Source organism: Lepisosteus oculatus, chromosome 12, assembly GCF_040954835.1.
Source record: "Lepisosteus oculatus isolate fLepOcu1 chromosome 12, fLepOcu1.hap2, whole genome shotgun sequence".
NCBI classification, from domain to species: Eukaryota; Metazoa; Chordata; class Actinopteri; order Semionotiformes; family Lepisosteidae; genus Lepisosteus; species Lepisosteus oculatus.
This window is the reverse complement of record NC_090707.1, coordinates 7,625,287-7,648,294: the sequence shown is the minus strand read 5'-3', so window position 1 is coordinate 7,648,294 and position 23,008 is coordinate 7,625,287. Positions and strand designations below refer to the sequence as shown.

The 23,008-nt window shown below is 51.4% G+C and overlaps 1 protein-coding gene and 1 long non-coding RNA gene across 2 annotated transcripts in view; one reads left to right on the top strand and one right to left on the bottom strand.

Moving 5' to 3' along the window:
• The window catches only part of klf7b (Kruppel like factor 7b), a 35,175-nt gene extending 34,182 nt beyond the window's left edge, over positions 1-993 (top strand). The window contains exon 4 of the mRNA XM_069196440.1: positions 790-993. Coding sequence (XP_069052541.1) covers positions 790-841 — 52 coding nt within the window. The 3' untranslated portion in view covers positions 842-993. The remainder of the gene's footprint in view (positions 1-789) is intronic.
• Positions 824-22,981, bottom strand: LOC107078753 (uncharacterized). Its single transcript, XR_011191243.1, has 4 exons — positions 22,891-22,981; positions 12,542-12,738; positions 1,057-6,959; positions 824-911 (listed from the first exon to the last, which is right to left on the bottom strand). It is a non-coding gene; the product is annotated as an uncharacterized lncRNA (long non-coding RNA).
• Between the last annotated feature and the right edge of the window lie 27 nt (positions 22,982-23,008).

The following is a 23,008-nucleotide window of genomic DNA, read 5'->3' as shown; positions in this document are numbered from 1 at the left end:
GAGGACACAATAGCTCAGTAACAAACTAAATCCCCAAATCCCCACACCTGACAGATTCAGAACAGATTGAGGAGCAGAGAGTGAGCCTCTCTGATAATATTATTTTATTGTCCAAAATGCCTGTTACTGTTTACTGGTTTTGATAGCTTTGGCAATACTGTACATCATCAGTGATGCTAATACAGCTCTTCCAGTTTGAGCGTGAGAGCCTCACTGTGCCAAGAGTGGGGTTTCTCCAGGAGCACGGCTGTATGTCTGTCCTTGACCCTCCCTCACAAGTCTTCCAACACTTGAAGTGCCTGCTGCACTGTCTCCTGGACGTGGCTCTGAACCGCTTCTGTCCAAAGCTCATGATTATTAGCGATAACAAATATCCATGTCTGTTTAACTCATATTCTAGCAGGGAGGTGGACAAAGGTTGTTAGTCCCAGTTAATGAAGTATTACTTCATTTCGATCACTCAACTGGTCAGCAGTCCAGCCTGAATGCTCAATGTCCAAAACCTTGACAGGAGGTTTGAGAGGTCAAACTAAGACAGGCACACACACATGCAGATACACACACACACAGGCACACAGGGGAATCCCAGCTGCACTGTCTGGCCACTGGGATTCCCTGTGTTGTGTTGATTTCCCAGCCAGTGTTGGGGGTGTTTATTGTAGGAGATGTGTCCCAGGTAAAGGACAGGCGGCCGTGTGCTCTTCCCAGCACTCCTCGTTGGTGTTGGCTTCTGTTGGGAGGCAAGAGTGCTAACCCCCCCCACCTCCTCTTCCTCTCCGTGTCTTTCAGGTGTTTCTCGCGGTCGGACCACCTGGCCCTGCACATGAAGCGGCACATCTGAGGGCCCGCGGCCGGTCCGGTCCTGCTCGGGAGCCGGAGCCGATCAGAGCCCGGCTTTCAGTCAGCCCGTCCTGCGCTCGCCGCCACCAGGGAGGGAGAGTACGACACAAAAGAGAGAGAAAAATTCTTTTTAAAAAAAAAACAAAACAAAACGCACACTTTGAAGACTGTCCATCATCTTTGTAGCAGATATGCGATTAGCCATGCCTTACCTACCTAGCCAGGGATGGGAGTCAGACACTGCCAAACAACTGCTGATCCAGTCATGCCTCATATGTACATATATCTTTTTTTTTTTTTTGGAGCTACTGTTGCCACGGAATCTGGAGAGGCTAGAGTACAATCTTCTGCAATGCCCACCAACTACCGGCCTGCCTCCGGGACACTGTGGAGGTCGTGGTTGCTTTGAGAGTTGAAGATCGATTCGCTCAGTGGGCAATTTCTCTCCCCTTTTTCGGAGAATGGGAAGGTTCCAAACGATCCAGGCAGGGCGCACTTGATCTCTGGCCGTGGGGCGGAAGCTCGTCCAGGAATCGCTGGACAGGGACAGCGGTCAGCCAGCAGCTGGGCCTGTCCTGTTTGTTTGGATGACTACACAAAGAGGGGGGGACAGCTCTTCTCTGCCCACCTTAATGCCTGCCGATTCGCAGGCGCCCGATGACTACGCAGCGACACTTTCTTGCCTTTTTTTAAAAACAAACGTTGTTTCTCAGCTGAAACGTCTTAAAAACTCACCGAACGGTTGCTTTGTGTATGTGCGCGTTCAGCTGCGCGTGCCACAGGGGGGACACGACTCGTGTGCACTAAGCAAAATCGGTAGCTTCTTCCTAAGCACTGACTGTGAGGAGAAGGACAGTGGACAATGGTTTGATCGGAAAGACTTTGTCAATCCTGAAACGGAAGGAAAGGCCTGTTCTGTGCTTTCAATCCAAACTGCAGAGCTCTTAATCCCAGAAGGCTTTGCCTTCTTATTTGCGACCTAGAAAACTTGAAATCCTCTTTGGCAAATGGAACCTTTTGGTCCGTTCTGGAGCAACACAGCCCAGGGGGACCATTATCCCTGCCGGACAGCCTTGGGGAGTTCCTGGGGGGGGGTGGTGAGACGTGACTGTGGTTTGGGGTCCAACTCCATCGCAGGAGCTACCAGGATCCCAGGACTCTGATGTTACTTCCAGCACAGCTCGCCCGCTTCTTATCCCATCGTCCGCACTGACTGTTTTCATCCGTGTTTTCTTAAAATCGAAGGAAAAAACAAACAAAAAAAATACACTCACACGCACACCAACTGACATGAACAGAACGTTTTCTTTGCTCACAGCTTTTCGTTATGAAAAGCAGCAAAAAAAACACACACGCAAAAACTGTAAAACACTGCGTGGCAGAGCGACAGACCGTGTCCGGGAGTGGCTCTGCGGTAAAGTGTTTTAACGGTAGAGGATTAGCTACCGCTGTTCTGTAATAACGGTTTACGTCACATCAGACTGAAACACACGGGAAAAATAAGGGCATCACCATTTGCTCTCCCGTGTTTAACTGCCGTCTCCAGGTGTCCTCGGCCTTAGCGTTCACCACCCTGTACTCCCGATCCAGGAAAGAAACTGGGAATCTCCCCTCCTCCTGATCGCGCCGCCCGCAGGGGAGTCGTCGTTGTCGCCCTGCTCGCCCACCGGTAATCGGGACGGGTCGTTGACACAGCACGACGCTCCGGCCGGCTCAGGAAACTGCTGCTGCTAAGCAACCCAGGACTCCGCGAGGCGGACTGACAGCCCGGCGGGAGGAGATTAGCGTCGCGCGTGCTCGTCAGGACGCGTCAGCGGAGCGGTTTCTCTCAAAGACCGACAGAAACCGATCGTTCAGTGAAGAGGTGGTTATACCTGTTGGGTCTTTCCGTTTGATTTGGGACGGGAGGGGTAATGTGTGAAAACGGGAACTTTTAAAAGAACGAAACAAATTAAAACGAACAAGCCAAATTTCGCGAGGTTTTCGGATGTTGTTCCTGCTCTCGTACAATCGGCGGGCGCCCCTCTGCCCGCGGGACTCTGCGTGACTGCGCATGGCTGGAAGCCTGCTGTCTGCCGGGCTCTGGCGTCACTTCCTGTGTGGTGTTCTCTCCCATGAGTAGAAACAATCCCGCCAGCTTGCTGCGCGCTGCAATCTTCAGGCGTACATTGTTAGTTTGAAGTCACCCAGACACGCCTCGGACTCAGTTCCTCACGTTAAGGCCACTCCCTTGTTTGAAAGGGGTAGGAACGGAGTCACCAAAACAGAGTGGACCTGTTTCAACTGCGTATAGCCGTCAAGCAGCTTAAAGATTTATGTGATGTTGCACAAACCCAGCGTGGTTGGATCTTATAGCGGGGAGAGAAGGGCAGATGTAAAGTTAGGGTGAGGGGAACTGCCACCCGTCGGTGCCAGCTGGTTGACATCTCCCCTCCCTTCCCACTGCCTGCGCTGTCAGGGGCCACAGTGGCCCCATGCTACACTCCCCTCCTCTGGACTACCTGATGTTTAACACTGGCAGCAGTTCTGTGAGGAAAGAGCCCGGGATCAGTCCTGTCCCTTAACACAGATTCAGACCTGAGCTGATCAGCCGGACTTTTCCACTCCCACCTGTTTCAAACCGTTTCACTTTTCTCCGAGCAGTTCCCCCCCCGATTATTTGCTAGATCTTCAGCAGCCGGGACAGATGAGCCGTTCCGAATCGGTTAGTGGCCCTGGAGGGGTGGGCGGGTCTCGGGTCCCACACTGGCGTGGGCCGCGCGAGCCCAGGCTGCCGGGTTGGGACCGTCGTGGGACGACTTCGGCGGCACCGTCGCCACTCTGATGCTAACAACGCGAGCAGAAAAAAAACCCAGTTTGGAAACCGAGACCGTTTCACCCAGCGAGAGGGAAAGGCGTGGATACGGGACGACCAAAATAACGCTGACCGAAGAGGCGAGAAGGGAACGTGCTTCGAAACGAACCAAAAAAAATAACGAAGCGAGGAGGCCCGCCAGCCTCAGCCTGGTCTGGTCTGGTCTGGTCTGCCTGGATGGGTCCTCGTGCGAGTGGACGTCAGTCCCCCTGCGGTCTCTTACTGCCCTTCCTGCGCTCGCTCCCAGCACGATCCACCGCAGGACTGCAAACGCCCTCCCAAAGATTGTGCATCCCCTCAGACATTTCCTCCCGACCCTTTTCTGTCCTTCCCAGTCTCCTCGTCTTGGCGGGGGGAGGAGGGGGGCATGCCCTGTTCGGGAGCAGGATCGGGGGTGTAGAGTGGCCGCCAGGGGCAAGGAGCCTGACACCCGATGGAGTGGATATAGCTTTATAAGGTCCGTGCTGCCTGTCGCTATGCAGGTTGGACGTGGAACAAAAACACAAAAAACAACACGCGTCGGGAAAAAAAAATAGAAAAAAAGGAAAAAGCACCCCAAAAAAAGCAGGCTTCGGGGCCTCAGTGACTTATAGGAGTTGTGGTGAAATAAAATGTTCCTCTTCTTAATCACAGCATAACATTTCAATCCATTAATCGCACTCTCTCTGTATACTACTAGCCTAGCCTATCAGTTCGAGCACTCCTCTGTGAGATAGCCACTTAACATGTTCTGATTCTCAAAGATGCACTGTCCACCCTGACCCCCGCAGGACCCTGATAACCATCTGACCTCCAGAGCCCCTGGGACGTCTCTGGGCTTTGGATCAGCTTGGAGGTGATAACTGAAAGGCGCTATACAAAGCACATTGGAGTGGTTAGGACAGTTTGCCTGTGCAGGTCAGCGGCTCTCCTGGATATTGCATCTTTGAGTGTGTTTGTAGCTGCTGTGTTTGTCCATATTCCGTGTGTCAGTGTGTAAAATCAGGGGGTCCGCCATTTCACCCTTCCTCCCCTGACTCCCCTCCCGGGTCTCACAGCAGTGCATCCTGGGAGTTGAACTGCCTGGAAGCTCAGAGCATGCTGGGACTTGACTCCTGGTGGAGCAGAGGGGCCCAGGAGTTCAGCCACTGCCTTGGGCTCCAGCCACACAGAGCACTGGCGCAGGGAACGGGAGTGTGGAATCAGAAATCTGCTTTCAATCCCTCGTACAACTGTAATTGTACATTTCCTACAGGCCTTGCTTTGTTTTGGTTTCGGGGTTGTTTTTTTTTGTATTTTTTCTTTTTATTTTGTGAGAGACGGGGCTTGACACAGCACACTTGTCTGTGAGAGAGCACCAGGCAGGTACCTGTCAGCGTTCTACAGACTTCAGTCCTGAACTGTTTTAGTTCCAGGAGAACTGCTTGCCATTTCTACAAGTGCTTCTTTTTTCCCGGTCAGAGGACCAGCCACTGTGTGGCAATAGGGTTCCTGTTGATTCCATGAAATTAGCTAGTAATGCACAGGAGGTGTGTCAGAAAGACCTGTCTTGACGGCACCTGGTTTTGTTTTCATTATTGAAGACGTGACGACTTTGCGAAGAGTGGCCCCTATCTCCCCTCCCCCATGCCTGCACCCATGCTCACACCCCGTCCCCTAGCCAGAGCTTACTTCTGTCACCTACACTTTCTTATTTCTTTTTTTTTTTTTTTTGGCTGTACAAAGTGTTTAAAAATATTATTTGTATTATATGATGTTAGTATGGTAATGTTCTTTATTAAGGAAGAAGAAAATTTATTTTTGTTACTGGTCTGTTTCATAATTCTTTTTTAAATTGGTATTGTAAGATATCTATGCAAGAACTGTTCTGTGGAGCCTTTTTATTTAAGAATGTAATATGTGTAATAAATGGTAGAATCTGCTTGGCTTGGGATTAAAATTTCTCTCCCGTGCTCTTGACTGCTAAAATGATTTGTCTGGATTCTCGGGGGAGGACTGGGAGTGCAGGAATCCAGCTTGTTATCGCAAAGGCGAGCAGACAGCTTTTCACTTTTTCCTGGCACTCGCCTCCAGAGCCGGTGACGTCTGGGAAACTGGGTTACCGAGCCTTGTGTAGCGCGTGTGGAATTAAAAACCCGCCGCCCTGCCGAATGTCCGCAGAGCCATCCTATTTCCCTGGGGCCCCTGCTGGTCCCACAGGTGTGGCGCTGAGGGACCCCAGAGCGCTGCACGCAGGGTCCCCGAGTTCCTCGTCTCCTCCTCTCCGCGGGCTCCCTCTGTCCAAGTGCTGGCTCAGTGGGGACATGTTTAGCATTTCTTCACGGCCGTGTGACGCAGACTAGCTGAACTGGAGTCGTGGTGCCTATAAATCTTCTCTCAGGCTGAGGTCAAGGTAGTGAATAGGCCCACTTAAACAAGCGAAGCAGATCCCAGCCAGACAGGAGAAGACAGTGCTCTGATTTGGGGAGGGGTGGTATCACCCCCCTTGTTAGAAATGGAGGTCCTGTCTGTAACAGCTGTGCTCCCCGTAACCTTTCCCTCCCTGATCTTTGACCTGGGGAGGCCTTGGCACCTGCCCCCCTCGTTGTTATCGGGGATCGGAGGTAATGGACTCCGCGTCCGGTCCTGTGAGCTGGACACCTGCTGCTGCACTGGAGCCCGGTGAGGGAGGAGGGCACCAGCGTGACGGCCGCGCGCTCTCAAAGCCACGCCAAGCGCCTCCGAGGGCGGGGCCTCCGGCGAGTCGGCGGCCAGCCGATCTGGCGGAGAAGGAGCCCTGAAACGAACAGGAGAGCCGGGAGGGGCTGCTCGGCCTCGCCGTGACTGCAGCTCTCTCATGCCAGGGAGAAGCAGCCGCCACCGGGCACGCGGGCGGCAGGAGCCCTCCGCCGGGGAGCTGTCTGTGCCGGACAGCCCTGGCAGTTGAACGTTGACGGCGCCTCCGTGCCTTCTGGGTGCCTGCTGCCTGCTCCTGGGTGCAGTACTCTCACTGTCCACTGCGATGGATTGGTGGGCTGCAACACTGCTGGGAGCGCTTACGGGGGGGTGTTTTCAGTTCTGGTGTTTGCTCCTAGGTTGCTGAAAGAATTTCTGAAAATGGCTTTCAAGCAGGGAGATTTTTTCATTCCAGCATGCGTAGACGCTAGTGAGAGGCGTGCTTGGAAACTGGGCCTGTCCATGTTGGCTCCCTCACAGGGTGGCGCAGCGCTGCCGAGCGAAAAGCACACGGCACGGACCGCAGCTCCTGCAACAGCTGCAGCTCCTATAGCGCCTTAGCGGAGCCGGCCTGGAAAAGAAATACAAAATAGAACAGCAGACGCTGCACAAAGAAGTTATAAAACCTTTTTGAAGAGGTCACATGCACAAACCACTTACAAGAAGCCTTATTGACATAATTGTGGGCTAATGGTTAAGTGTCTCTAATAGAGGATGAAAGCAGTGTGACTTGGAAATCAAATCTGAGTGCTCTTTTCTCATGGAAGTAAAGCCTACCGAGACCCGTCAGAGTCCCCAAGGAATCACTGCCTGGAGTACAGACCCACACTTTACTTTCCCGCAGTAAAAGCAGTGTAGCAGTTCGGTGAACAGTGCAAAACCTATACAGAACAATCCAAACCATGAGAAACCATAGCACAGAAAGGTCCATCTATGGTATCAGGGGAGAAAATTGCAAATGTCCCATACAGATTTTCGAATGATAAAAGAGATTAACAGCACCTAACATTCGTAAATAGTTTGTTCCCCCTGCCTATTGTTACATATTTAATTCCTTGCATTTCTACAGCATTTTTTTATTCCAAAGCACTTTCCATACCAGCATCCACCGACCACTTAAGTGCAGAACAGAGGAGCAGAGCTGTCTGAGGAGCTGCAGCCTCTCTGCCTCTGCGCAGAGCACGAGAAGGCGCACATCAGTCCTCTGAACATGCAGCCCCTTCCCTGGGTTTCTGCATCACTGGGGATTTATCATGAGGATGCATTGTTAGAAACGCAATTTATTACTAATTAGAGAAGCTCATGAATACTTACGACCCAACTCTCTCTCTCTCTCTCTCAGGAGCAGTCTTTATTAAACATCAGTTAATTAGGAATTTTATTAACTCGTCAATGACTTATCAGCCCGTTTATAAACTCTTAAACCATGGCTAACAGATGAAGTGATGTAATCAAATAACGAATGGCTAATTAGTGAGTAATTATGTTTAAAGAGGTGGCCTAATAAATCAGCTCTCCAAATCTCTTTCACGAGCTAATCCTGACAGGTTACTCATTCATGACTAATAAAGGACACTGATGTCTGTCTTATACTGTACATATCATTTCTAACGTTGTGAAGGATCATGGCTAATTAATAATCATGAATCCCACAGTTCAGAGTGACTTCTGCTTGCTTTTAAAAACTCCCAAACTCGGGCACACATTTCTCAAGAACCATGTCGAACTAATCATGCCTGTTCTGAAATGAAATCTAACAATTAAGATTCATCCAAAGACCTAAAACCCAAGTGGAACAGCAACCAAGTGTGGCCCAGTGGAAATGTGGATGGACGTCCTGTTTCTCATTAAAAACACAAATGTTTTTAATGAGAACGTTTATAGAAAACGCTTGGAAGCTGAAAAACAAAATCTGGCTAATTGAGTTGCAGACAAAGGAAGTCACCAGGGGAAATATCCGCACTAGGCAGTGCTGGGGGGGCCTGGGAGAGGCAGATGGTCGCTTGTGGGTGGCTGGGGGGGGGGCAGGACAGGAGACAGGAAGGCCCTGTGTCCTCGGCCCTGCAGCAGGGCTTGAAGGGAAGTGTGTCACCCCCCCCCCATCATCCCATCTCCCCTGGAAGATCCTGACTAACAGGCCTGCCCCCCCCCCCTCCTGGTGTGTTTCCTTCCCTGCTCTGTCGAAGAATCGCAGGAAATGAGGCCTGGGAGCTCTAGGCCAGGAGAGCGTTGAGACACAAAAGCAGATTAGACATTTCCCACGTGGAAACTCAGGCTAAAAAAAATGCACAGGGCTTCTAAGACACGAAACACTGTGTGTGTCCGCTGAAGGCCCTGAGTTTCAGACCAGGTGCTGCTGCGAGGTCAGTGTTCAGGCATGGGCCACCCAGCAGGAGAGTCTGCAAGATGAGGTCTTTTCAGGCTCTTTACTATAGAAATACAGGGCCCTCCGAGGCCAGTACAGAGCCCCGCAGTGTCCCTGAGACCACCGAGGCAAAACCGGCCCGGCCGCCCTCTGGAACCAACTCCCTCGTCGATGTAACCGATGACAGCTGCAGCAGGGTGAGTTCTGAAGTGAACAGAAACGTTTTGTCTGCCTACGTAGAAGAAAGTGCTTCCGCGCCACGCCATACAGCATCACAGTAACCCAAAACATACAGCCAACGGAGCCAAGGAGAAAATCTGAGACTGTCCAAGTCAATTTCCAGACATAAATATAACTGAGCAGCATTTTAAATAATAATCATAATCATAATCATTCCTTACACTCATAAAGCGCCTCTCTGGACACTCCACTCAAAGCGCTTTACAGGTAATGGGGATCCCCTCCACCCCCACCAGTGTGACACCCCACCTGGATGATGTGACAGCAGCCAGAGTGCACCAGTACACTCCCCACACACCAGTTATCAGTGAGGAGGAGAACAGAGTAACAAAGCCAGTACATAGATTGCAAATAACATACCTGTAAAATACTGAAGGAAGAACACCCCTAGAACAGGCAAGAACTCAAAGCGGCTGTAACAGAGCATCTAAATGATAACACAAAGATGCTCAATTTCTCACAGAGAGGGACAGGAAACAGAAAACTGACTTGTATACTCTGCACCTTGCTGTGTCCCAGTTCTCAAAATCACCTGAATTAACTAAGCAGACCTCATATAGTAGACCTTGTTCTGCTATAATCAAATGGACGTATGGAAGCAGATTTTTTTCCCTCCGTGCTGCTAATAGGCTTCCATATTTACGTATGGGACTGGCCAAAAACACAACACAGATTATTTTGTGCTTTTCTGTCCTGATGTTTCCGGAGCACTGTATCAATGAAACTAAAGGGTGGAAATGTTTTGTGCCGTCCTACCACACTAGACTGCTAAAAAAACAAAAATGAAATGGCATGGGGATGCATGTAAATCTGTGAACAGTAGGCATACCTTTACAAAAAGGGTTATAGGAGTATGGAACAGACTATCCAGCCATGCTGACCGAACCCAAAACCTGTATCAGTTGTTGACTAACACTCAAATGGGCTCGATGAGCTGAATGTCCTAACACTGCGAGTCACTGCAGCGAAAGCTTATAATTACTGTGAAACACTACCCTGTTAGAAACGGAATGTGGAGAAGCCGTAATGCATGGTCACATTTTCCTGCACAGTAAGGAAATGGAACATGCAAAGGAAAATGAGGGAGATGGGGGGAGCAAAATTGATTAGCGGAGTTTCTATGGGAAAACTCCGTCTGCACTCCCTTAGGAAAGCGTGAAAACAAATCACTGCCTCTGGTGCATCCTCCAGCAAGGCTGTGCAGAAATTCCTGGTAACTTTTTTTCCAGTGAGCTCATACCTATGGGATCATGTTCAAAACAGAGGCAAGAAACCGCAGGCGTCTCTAGGAGCTCGTGGAGGAAGATTCCTTGCACATGACTCTTACGGACGCGAGTGTGGTTTAAACGAAGGGCTGTTTTTCCTTATCTTGCAGCCTGTGTCCCGTCACCCCACGGGCAGTGATTGGACAGGAGCCGTGAGCTGATGCTGCTGGGGGTGGTGGGATATCTGGAAAGCAAGCGGGGGGGGGGGGTGATCCCACACATGACACACACACATCCTGCCCCCTCTGCCTCCATCTGTATCCTCCCTCGGCCCTCCAGCAATCTTCGATGACATCAGCTGAGCACATCTTCAATTTCCTGCAGGCTCACAGGGAAAGCGCACATACTTTTAAGCCCATGTGTGGAACCTGAAGCAGATCGTTAATGGTCTGTGCCTCAGATCTTGCAGAATGGAGGCTGGCAGGCGAGAGCCTCATGATGGCTTTCGTCATGCACGAAACTCCATGTCTGCAAGTTTGCTTTTCTTGCGTGTGGAAAAGTTACAGTCCTGGCCGCCTTAAGCACCAGCCACAGCCAATCCAATCCCGCAGCGGTGGGATGCTCTCAGTCCGTGCGAATCCACTTGTTTTAACCTCAATCTGGTGCAGAAGAACATGACTGGTATTGCTGTACATGCAGGCAGCCAGCTGGGGGTCCTTGCTGGGGGTCCGTGCAAGACTCCAAGTCTCTAGCGTCTACGTAGAAGAAAGTGCTTCCGCGCCACGCCATACAGCATCACAGTAACCCAAAAAATACAGCCAACGGAGCCAAGGAGAAAATCTGAGACTGTCCAAGTCAATTTCCAGACATATAACTGGAATATAACTGAGCAGCATTTTAAATAATAAAACTGTTTGCTTTTCTTGCGTGTGGAAAAGTTACAGTCCTGGCCGCCTTAAGCACCAGCCACAGCCAATCCAATCCCGCAGCGGTGGGATGCTCTCAGTCCGTGCGAATCCACTTGTTTTAACCTCAATCTGGTGCAGAAGAACATGACTGGTATTGCTGTACATGCAGGCAGCCAGCTGGGGGTCCTTGCTGGGGGTCCGTGCAAGACTCCAAGTCTCCAGCGTCTTCTTCACTCTCCACAGCTGTAAAAATACTTATCACCCACCACATCAGCAAAAAAAAAAATACACATAAACAAACAGAAATCCCAGCTCCAGCCATCCTGTGCCTCATCCTGCCTCCCCCCCCTTACCAGGCCATGAGCTGGGAGGAAGAGGAAGTTCCTAGTGAAACAGCACCACGGTTTCCTCCCTCTCAAGGCCTGCCTATTGTTCGGGGGGAGGCCATGAGCAGCACACAGCATGTTCTGGCGCAGGTGTGTTATGAATCACAGGTTCCTCTCCTCTGGACCTCCAGTCAACAAACCCCCAGGTGTGGAGAACCAGGGGTCCAAGTGCACAGTGTGGACCCCCCCTCTCCTCCCCCAGACATCCTGCAGAGACACGACAGTCTCTGTCACTACTGGCGCACTCCACAGCGAGAGGGATCAACGGATCAGGCGTACTGAGAGTAAATCCACAGGCTCGTACGTGTCACGCCTTCACAATGCTTTTCCCCATCTTTTAATCTAGTCTAACCTGCTTTCCTGTGGCTTTCGTGCTCCGCTACATATGTCAATACCAACAGTCAATAGGTGTAGGGCAGATAATGACATTTTTAAAGTCTTGCATAGTAATATACGTAGCAGAGCAGACACAAGCATAGCAGTATCTGCTACTGAAGGAACAAGTAATAGGTTTATTCCATGCTGAAGACACCTGAAGAAGGCTCTACGGCCGAAACGTTGTTTTCTTTCTTCTCTTTTCAGCATGGAATAAACCTTTGACTTGTTCCTTTGCAGCCTACGCATGCTGACGCACCTGGACTACTTCAACCAGTATCTGCTGCTTCTGACTTTGGTTGTTAGTGACGAATGTTAGTGAGGATCCTATCCAGATCCGCCAGGGTATCAGTTTTGGCATCATGGCTGGATGGCTTGTTCCCCACTCCCGCCCCCCTTGGCGTACAGAGGTGTTCTCTGCTGTTGTCAGCTTTTAGGGTACCGGCAGGTGCAGGTGCCCAGGCGAAAGGCTGTTTGCCTCACAGTGATGTGTTTCATGTAGGCACACGCTGACATGCGGCGGAGCTGCGTTTGTTTACGCCCGTAAAAGCACACCATCTGAGCGTTCCTGCCTGCAGCCTCCGCTCTGGCAGCTGCGAGGGAGCTGGTTTCCTCTCTCTTTCTCTCTCTCTCTCCCTCCACACTTTCCAGCTGCCCCTGTCGCCGTGACTCACTCTGACTCAAAGTTCCCATTCGCTCCTGCACATTCCCAGGAACCCGGGCCGCACCGGGAAAATCTGAGAAACACCCCGCCCGGCTTCCTCCCTTCTGCAGCTTCTTCGGAGATGTGGGGTGACAGCGAGACGGCCGCCCTGCCCGGCTTCGTCGTCTCGCGTGCGGCTGGGACTTCGAGCAGGCCGCTGTTGCTCATCTAACAGAGAAAAGAGAAGGAGGAAGGAATGAAGGAATGAAGGAATGAAGGAATGCGAAGAAATAAGAGGCCTGGAGGCCGTGGGCACAAAGCTGGAGAAACTGCAGAGACCTGGGAGCCGGAGTGGCGCTCCAGCCCTGGCACCAGAGCCCTGCGGTGAGCGGAGCAGCACACGCTTCCCGACGAGGCAGCAGGCGGTGAGACAGCGCGCAATATACCCTCTGCGCTCAATTCACACACAGACACACCCCCCTTCCCCAGCTGCCTTGAGCACAGAGCCGGGCAGATCGCAGGGGAGAGGGCAAACCCCACAGCGGCGGGGCCGGTCCCGACGGTGGCGCTTGTGGACCAGTAGGGGGCGCTCTTCCCCAGCTTGTCCTCCAGTGGTGTCAGCCTCTCTCTGGGCCCCGTTGCCCCTCTCGCCCCGGGCTCCACAACGGAGAGTCTTGCGTCACACAGAGGCCTTCCCTTTGATCAAAGCAAGGCTTCAGCTCTGCTCCTCCAGTGCGCCGCCACATCCAGTCACTATGTGAGCCTATTCCATATGTGTGACGTCTTCATATCTACAGCTCAGGTTTTGCGCCATGTGTCATCAGAAAACGATCCCCCGCCTGCCCAGCTCCTCTGAGACAGCGCGGGCAGTGAGGTAATTAGGCAGTGACTGGTGATCTTGTGCCAACTGCCTGAAGATGCAAACAAGCCTAATTGGTTTCCTAATGGGCTCGTTCATTCACCTGGAGTCTAAGGGGTGGGCTCACAGCTCTCACAGCACGGCCAAGATATGCAAAAACAAAAAGACTCCTCGTGGATGCATGCGTTTAAGAAATAAGAACCTAATTGCGTGGTAATTTCTTTCATGTCTAACTGGGGAATAGTTTTTTTTTCTCTCTTTTTGGGCTGCTCTGTGTTTGTAAAAAGTGTGCTGGTGGATGTTGAGAAGAGCTTTCTTCCTGGCTCCTGCACCACCCCCGGTCTGCACTCCCTCGCCGACTCCACACGACACCCGCCCCGAGAGGCGAGGGGAGAGCCAGCCCAGCTGCTCCGGGCTCGGGGACGGAGAGGTCACCCCCCGCTGGCCTGCCGTAGTGTCAGCGTGTGCCCCCGAGGCAGAAACGCTGCTCCTGCAGCTCTGGGACGGCGGCGGCCGCTCACGGCTGCTGGGAGGGTCCGTTTCTCCGGAGGATACAGTGAAAACGGAAGGTCAAGACAGGAGGGAACGCGGATCTGCTCTGCTGGCTCACATACAGCTGCATCTTGTCCTTCACACTGCCCCCATGACTTGATTTGAATGTCTTCCTACAGTGTTCTGCTGAAGTCCTGCGAATTCCAGCAACTGACACCGCGCCCAGGCCCCAAGTCCCACACACTCAAGACATTTCCCAGTTCACATCCACAGGCCGGCAGCCGCGCTCAAATCTCTCGCGACAGGCGAAAAACATTTTCTCAAGAGTCAAAAACGATGGCCAGCGGGTGAACCGACTCCTTTGCTGACTCCTCTGCTGTTTCTCCTGTGGACGGGCCTTCGTGGGCACTAGCAGGGGGGTACCAGATCGCAGGGGAGAGGGCAAACCCCACAGCGGCGGGGCCGGTCCCGACGGTGGCGCTTGTGGACCAGTAGGGGGCGCTCTTCCCCAGCTTGTCCTCCTGTGGTGTCTCATGGTTCTCCCCACTCCATTCGCGGGCTGAGAGGATCGCTTCTGCGCTCGCCATCGTGTTCCAGGTTCGGTGCTGGTGGGACTCCCCTGTGCACAGCCTGTCATGGCCCGTCACCTCTGTATCTCCCACGCCCAGTTCTGCTGCAGAGGCGGCGCGGCCAGTCTGGAGATCGACTGTGAATTTTCGCTGCCCGTTTGCTCAGTCAGCGGTGATCAGTGGTCGCTGGGCTCCTGCGCTGAACCGAAGCCAATGCGAGAGGGCAATGTGGGCAGTGGACTGACAGTGCTGGCAGCGCTGACAATAAGTCAGGCCACATCTCGGGGTGCCAGTAACGAAGAAACACGAGCGTGTTTCCAATCTTTGGCGTCCCGTCCACGGCGGATGACTGACACTATCGCTGGAGCAGCTGTGTCTGTGCAGCCCGGCGGCTGGAAATGGATCGCCCCTCTCTCGGGCTTATCTGTCCCATCCGACAGCGCCGAGACACACTGCTGCAGCCAGAGCTGGCAGGCAGGGAGGAGTGAGGGACCGTCTCAGTGCTTCTGAGCTGCCCCTGCCGGCGGACCGAGCAGTCCGACTGACCACAGCTCCACGCCCAGATGGGTTACCGCTGGAGCCTGACGTCTGCGAGAGAACGAGAAACCATTAGAGCAAGCCCCCATCCTAAATCACTCTCGTATGGAAGAGCTGAAACAATATTGACACAGTATCGAGCATGTGTCCGGGACTAATGCCAATCAATCAATTGAACGATCAGTTCTCTTAGGCCATGTTTTAAGGAGAAGAAACAGGCTTGCCGACGATGACAGCTGAGAAACACACATGGCTGATAACACTAATATTAACCTCCCTGAGAAACACAGCAGCTGGAATCGCTTATCCAGACAGCTGCTGATACCTGCGCCCAGGAACGTGTTGCACTGATTTCCACTGAGCGCTGAGAGACTGCAGCAGGCAACAAGCGCTAGAAATACTGCTTGAACTTTGACCCGTGTTCGTGTTCTCAGCTACTTTGTTTGGCACAGGGAAGCAAGTAGAGTGATTTTAAAGATAAATCGAGAATAAAAGCTGAGTAAAGCACCTGTATAAAAGAATGTTCCTAAACTGCTTGACTTTAAGCAAAGAGTTTGCTGATTATGAACGTCAGGGAGTGCTAAACACAGTGGGGATCGATTCCAAGCTGCTGGCTTGTCCGATCCCAGGGCGGTCAGTTCTAACAGCACACAGTGAATCACAAGAGCATCAGAAAAGTCTACCGGCGAGAGGGGGCTCTTTGGCCCAACTTGCTTGTTTGGTAGTTTAGTAGCTGAGTGAATCTAAAATATCATCCAGAATGATATGTCTTAAAGATGCCCAGAGTCTCGCCCCCAACCAAATTGGCCGAGAATCATAAATTCGGTGGAGAAGCCAAATCCAAACATCCCCCCAGTCTTAGAATAAATAAGTGCTCCCCACTCCCTGTCCTAAATTAACTCCCCTAAAGTTTCCAAGTGTGACACCATGTCCTTGTTTCACTCAACATGAAACAGTGAAACAGTCTACTGGGTATACAGTGCCTCTCAGGATACTTGGATCAAAGCTACTCTGCTCTAGACCAAAGATATTAACCACTCTCTGCCCGTGCATTTACAACAGTCCCCTGAGACCAGGAACCATCAGTCTTGTTGCTCTTCTTTGAACTCCTTTTAAAGCTGGTGTGACGACTGAGACTGAACACAGTCTTTTAGACGATACTGGATCTTACTAAGGGCAGAACAGTGGCCCTCTGGTCAGGATTGCTGGGGCCCTGGGCTCAGTTCCTGGGGTGCTGTATGTGTGGAGTTTGTATGATTGCCCTGTGTTTGCATGGGTTTCCTCCCACAGCCCAAAGCTGTATTGGTAGTTGTGATCTGGCCCAGCTGTGAGTGTATGTGCCTGTGTTTGTGTCTGTCTTGTGATGGACTGGGTATCTCCTGGCGTGTGCCTGTTGCTTGCCAGGATAGGCTCTGGCCACCCCTTGACCTTTTATTCAATAATGCGTTTAGAAAATGGATGTACTGTGTCTGACTAGGGCATCCTGCCTGAACTTGAATTCCACACTTTTTCCTATGGATCCACGTGTTCAACTTGCTTTTGTATTGATTCCACCTTCATCAGCACCTGGATGTCTTTTGTGTAGAATTCCTGCAAAGCAGAAGTACCCATGCGAGCTGTACAGTGTGTGTTCCTGCCACAGGCAAGGGCTTAAACGTTGAATTTCATTCGCCGGGTGTCAGCCCAGACCATGCCTACAGCTACGTCTCTGTGTAGCTCCCTGACACTCTCCCCGTGTTGGTATCATCGTCAGATGTGACTGCTTGTGCTAACGATGCCAGAGTCCAGGTGGCTGAGGTAGATGTAGGAAGAGCCCACTACTCACTTCCACCCAGTTAGAGGTTACACCCTGTAAGATAGCACCCTGTCTCCCGTTTGAACCCCTAACCCCTCTGGCCTTTCCCACAGTGCCGCTGCCTCCATAGTATCTCCTCTCCTGAATCACAGCACCTGCCAGGCTCCTGTCCGACGGGCTCCAGGCACCGGCAGCTACTGCATTTTCCACTCCCGTCACGCGGACGGTGCCGGGCTACAGGCAGACCCCCCATCCCCGTGTCTGCCTGGAGCTGACGGATCTGCAAAGACAGGCTGAGAGAACACCCAGGTCTGCCTTTGTCCTCCCCCAATCAGGGCAGGTTCCTGCTGCAGTTAAAATTAGAACCCATTGTCTTCCTGTCCCACATATGGTAGAGTAGGGCCGTCCCACATACGGTAGAAGCCCCCACCCCCTGTCTTCTCATTGCTGAGACATGACTTCATTTTGGAAGAGTTCGTGCTGCGGTGCTGTTCTTCTGCGGGGATCTCTGCGAATGCCCTCGGCAGACTCCTGCGTCGCTCCCTGTAGGGGAATGTATTATACACGCTCCTGTTTCCATGTCAGCTTCTCCAGTTTCGGGCGGTAAAAATAGAAGCCGAGACCTTGGAGCATTCAGTTCATTGTTCGTGTATCTCCCACCTATCTGTGTGCTGTTTTTTTTTGCTTTTTCTTTTTTAAAAGGCCGACATTTGAAGACTCAGTTTGCAGTCTCAATAAAGATTGTGTAGATTAAAAAAAAAAAATTGCAGTTGGCATCGGTCTTTCCAGTGGCTTGTAATGAAAGGTCTAGTGCAGTGTCTTTAAGTGCCTGGCACAGACTGAAAAAAAAAAACACTCAAGCAAAGAGAAAATGCATCCACGGAGCTCAACAAAATCGATGCACTGAAATTCCACGCCCCTCCAAAACCTCACTTAATTAGAAAGGGGGAAACAAATTGTGGTGATAGATCCACACGTCTGGTGTGTACAGACCCCTGGTCTCGGGCACTCCCTGTAAAATGCCGGCTTATGCAAGATGTGTGTCTAACAGCGTCCGCTGCGAAGTCTGAAAGAGGAGATCATGGGAGAGTGAGGGAGCACAGGTGCTGCCGGCTCGTCTGGGGTCAGGGAAGCAATCCTGTCAGTCAGGCAGCAAGGACTGTGTCTGACACAGGCAGCACAGAGCTTCAAGGCCATGTGCTTTATCTCAGCCTTCCTTGCAGAGTCTTCCTACCAGACAAAGGACACTGATGCTGCCCCCCCCCACGAGTCAGCGCAGGAAGGAACACTCAGGACACAAGAGGGCAGTGTGCAGCTTCACTGCGGGCACGGAGACTGCTGTCCTTAACTGAGTGACTGCTCCTGCCTCTGGTGTCCCGAACCCGGGCAGCGCCGCGCACATCACAGCGCTGACACGTGGGGGCTCCTCCGACACAACCCCCCCCCCCCCCCCCCTCGCTCCGCCTGTTAAATTGTGTCTTCATCTCGCTGTGCAGCGGTGAGCAAACTCGGTCCGCGAGGTTGACTCTCTTTCGTTCCAGCCCTCATCTCATCGTTGCCTCAGTGGGCAAACTGTGCCCGTTTGTCTGCCAGGACTTCACTGGTTCTATTTAAAACACGACAATGTTGCCTAGAGGACTGGACTAGACTGAGGCTTGTTTCACACAGCTTACAGTACGTGTTGAAAACAGCAGTGTCATGAAGTCGCAGACGAAAAAAAATAAAAATAAAAAACAAAACAAAACAAAAATGAAGTCTCAGGCGAGAATGAAGCTTCAGGGCTTCCACACATGAGAGGGCTGCAGTCACACAGGTCCTTTATCCAGCCAGTGCAGGCCAGCAGCCACGTGTTTGTGCTCTGGGGAACCTCTCACCCGGTTCAGACAGGAACGGCCCTTGCAGTCCAAGCAGACAGAACGTGAGTTCATGCTGCCATCTGCTGGCCAAACGTTTTTTTGGTTTCTTTTTTAATCCAGAATGAGCGGGAAGGGGGCCAATAACATACACCAGTCCGGCCGGTTTTGTTGTTGTCAATAATAATAATAATTCCTTACACTTATATAGCACTGTCCTGGGCACTCAACTCAAAGCGTTTTACAGGTAATGGGGATCCCCTCCACCACCACCAGTGTGACTCCCCACTTGGATGATGCGACAGCAGCCATAGTTCACCAGTACTCTCCCCATACACCAGCTCTCAGTGGGGAGGAGAACAGAGTGATGAAGTCAGTCCAGAGATAGGGATTATTAGGAGGCCATGATTGGTAAAGGCCAGGGGGGAATGTGGCCAGGACGCCAGGGCGAACACCTCTACTCTTTTCGAGAAACACCCCGGGGTTTTTAATGACCACAGAGAGTCAGGACCTCGGTTTTACATCTCATCTGAAAAACAGCACCTTTTTTACAGTATAGTGTCCCCATCACTATACTGGAGCATTAGGACCCACACAGACAGCAGCATGAGCGCCCCCTGCTGGTCCCACTAACATCTCTTCAATCAGCAACTCAAACCTCCCATCCAGGAGTCTCCCATCCAGGTACTGACCAGGCTCACACTGCTGAGCTTCAGTGGGCTGCCAGGTGCGAGTTGCAGGGTGATATGGCAGGTGACACTACCGTTGTTAAAGTCCAGGGATGAGAAACAAGCTGCTGATGAAATACCTGTTTCCTGGTTGGCCATAAGTGACCTAACCAGTCAGTACAAGAGTGCTGTTAGTGATTGCTGATGACTGGCTGCTCCCTCCAGTGCGATCTGTCCTAATTGACCCGATGAAGACTGTGATAAAGGCTACACTGCAGTGATACACAGGACCACACACCAGGCCAGATCCAACATGCTGCTGACAAAATGCAGAGATAGATAAGATAGATAATACTTTATTAATCCCATAGGGAAATTGATGTGTTACAGCAGTCCAGCCCAAGACAAGCAAAACAGACATCAGAATAGTTATAAAACAAAATAAATAAAAAATAAATAAATTGTGCTTTTGTGTTTCCAAACAGATATGAACACTCTGACATCTCTGACTTTCCAGATTACTGCCTTCTCTCTTAACTCCTTTATTGCTCCATATAATTGCTGCAAGATGCTGGTGGGCCAGTAGGAGGCGCTCTTCCACTGGACCAGACCGTCATAAGAATGTAAGAAAAGGTTACAAACAAGTAGAGGTCATCTGGCCCATCCAGAATGTTTGGCGGTTAGCGGCTAATTGATCGAAGGATCTCACTCTCCCCTGGAAAGAAGCCGGGGCATCGGCATTGAACATGGATGGGCGGCTTGTTCCACACTCCCACCACTCTTTGGGTAAAGAAGTGCCTCCTGTTCTCAGTTTTAAATGCACCACCCCGTAGTTTCCACTATGGCCCCCTGGTTTGTGTTGTGCTTTTCATGCCAAAGAAATTGGCTGGGTTGACTTTGTCACTGACTTTGGGGATTTTGAACAACAAGGGATAAATTCCCTCAGCCTGTTTATGCAGGACCTTGGTTTAATCCCTGGAATGTATCAGGTTGCTCTTTTCTGGATGGACTCCAGGGCTGCAATATTGTTTTATACTGCCGTGACTGAAATTGTACACAGTATCCTACATGGTCCTAACGCCCTCGTGTCATCTTTGAGTTAGAAGATGACCGCTGTACGTTAGGGAGCAGTTTCATAACCCGGTAACCCGATCTTGCCTGAACTCAGAAGCCAAGCGAAGCTGAGCCCGGTCAGAACCGGGATGGGAAACCTCTGGGGATACTGGGGATACTGTTATAAATGGTGGGACTCTAGGTGGTGTTCTTCCCTCTGGATTATCTTTCCATACATTCATTTTTAACGGCTTTATTCAATACAGGGATAAGGGGGAGCCAGAGCCTATCCCAGCAAGCAACGGGCTCCAGTCTGGATACACCCCGGACAGGACACCAATCCAGTGCAGGGCACACATACTCACGCCAGGGGCAGGAGTGCAAACCTAACCGCTGCACCAGTATTTCACCCTTTCCCCCAGATCACAATGTCCCTGTATAAATATCCTAGTATGGTGTCTGGAAACACTGCACTGTAGGAGGTGCTGTCTGTCAGATGGAACCTTAATCTGAGGTCCTCATGACTTGGGTCATTAGAGATCCCCTGGGCTGTTAGCAAGAACAAGGTTATTAACCCCAGTGTTAATAGGGTTAAATTCCACACTGGGCTTGTACAGTCGGGTCATCCAAAGGTTAATTCACCTGGTGAAGCAGTTTCCCTCTCCCTCTGACCTGCTGATACAGTAACTCCAGCGTTGTGTGTCTCCCAGGTGGGGATACTGGTACAGACTGGCTGCTGTGTGTCTCCCAGGTGGGAATACTGGTGCAGACTGGCTGCTGTGTCTCCCAGGTGGGGCTACTGGTGCAGACTGGCTGCTGTGTGTCTCCCAGGTGGGGCTACTGGTGCAGACTGGCTGCTGTGTGTCTCCCAGGTGGGGATACTGGTGCAGACTGGCTGCTGTGTCTCCCAGGTGGGAATACTGGTACAGACTGGCTGCTGTGTGTCTCCCAGGTGGGAATACTGGTACAGACTGGCTGCTGTGTGTCTCCCAGGTGGGAATACTGGTGCAGACTGGCTGCTGTGTGTCTCCCAGGTGGGAATACTGGTGCAGACTGGCTGCTGTGTCTCCCAGGTGGGGATACTGTTGCAGACTGGCTGCTGTGTCTCCCAGGTGGGGATACACTTCAGTGGTGGGTGAAATGGGTACACTACTAGATGTAAAGCACTCTTGAGATCACTTGGAATGAAAAGTACTATATACTGCAAATACACAGAATTACTGTTATTAACATCACTGACACTGTCAAGATAGTTAATAATTTTGAACCATGTTTACTTTTTAACCTCCCTATTCCCAATTAAAGATAATCAAATCACCTCATTCTGGTTTTCAAATCTTTCAACACACCCATGGCAACAATTGGTAATGAACACCAGTTAAGGGAGCGGACAGGCCGGGTACTGATGGCGCTGAAGGCCACTAGGTGGCACTCTTGCCTTCACAACACTGGGCTCCCCGTGTCTTCAGGAGAGACCCGTCTCCGCAGCATTCCCATCTCAACATCAAATCAAATAACCTCGGAGGTTCCACGGGTTCATATCCCCGTATTCACGAGCGGCACAGTTCTCAATGCTGCTGGCGGCTCCCGTGCAGTACAGCGCACTGTCTGTCAGAACGTGAATCCCTGACATATCGATATAGACACCGCGCGCTGAAATGAAAACTGGGGGCCTGGCTTCGCGTGCCATGCAACTCCGGGCACACGCCCCTCCTCGGCGGGGGCCATGAGGTCTAACTTCTACCTTGGTTCAGGTTTTGAAGAAAACAAGACGCGAGTCTCCTTCAAACCCTGAAGCCCGCTGTCTCTCGGGATGATGACACTGTTATTGTGATCGTGTTACTGTCTATTGTCTTGTCTGCTGTTCTATTTATATACCCCACCCGGGAGAGACTGAGAAACACTTTTCACTGTACTACGCACCCGTGGAAGTATAATGACAAATCAAGTAGAATTGAATCCCGAACTGCCCGGCACGGTCTGCAGGCAGACACGCTGCGCTTTCATCTCGCTGAGGCAGTGAAGAAACACACGCTGTCGTGTGACCCTAACCCCGCTTTTGGACAAGTTGTATACAGTTGCATCGTCATGTTATTGTGCCGTGGTGCCGAGATAGAAACCAAGAGCTTGGCAGTTGCGACACTAAATTTACTGTCCGTCAACATGGCCCTAAGATCCCGTGTTCAGCTGCCTTTCACACATACAGAAGCCTGGGTGATAAACTGTAACCTCGAAACCTTGACGAGAATTATGTGTCAGGAATATATATATGTATGTTACTCTGTAATAACGGTATTCGCTGGCTGGTCCAGAATCCAACCTGATTTAATAAGAGTCGAGAGCGCCGAGACGCGACTAACAGCACCCTCACCTTCATCCCTAAACTTCCTTAACACATACATAACAAATCCTACTCGACAGCGTGCATTTATTCGCTCACGTAATATAAGACCAGCTTTCGACGTTAGATGTAACACACGCACTAAACACAACGAAACAGCGTTCACCAGCACCACTGAAAGCGCAACACCCTTCCCAACTAAATAAAGCTTACCCTCGCACATGCGCAGCTCACACCGTTCCCTTCTGCCCGTGCATTTCCGAAAGGGCTCGGGACGCCGTTCGGTAAACTCCGTCACGGCTTCGGCATATTTCGGCGCCGGCTCGGCCCT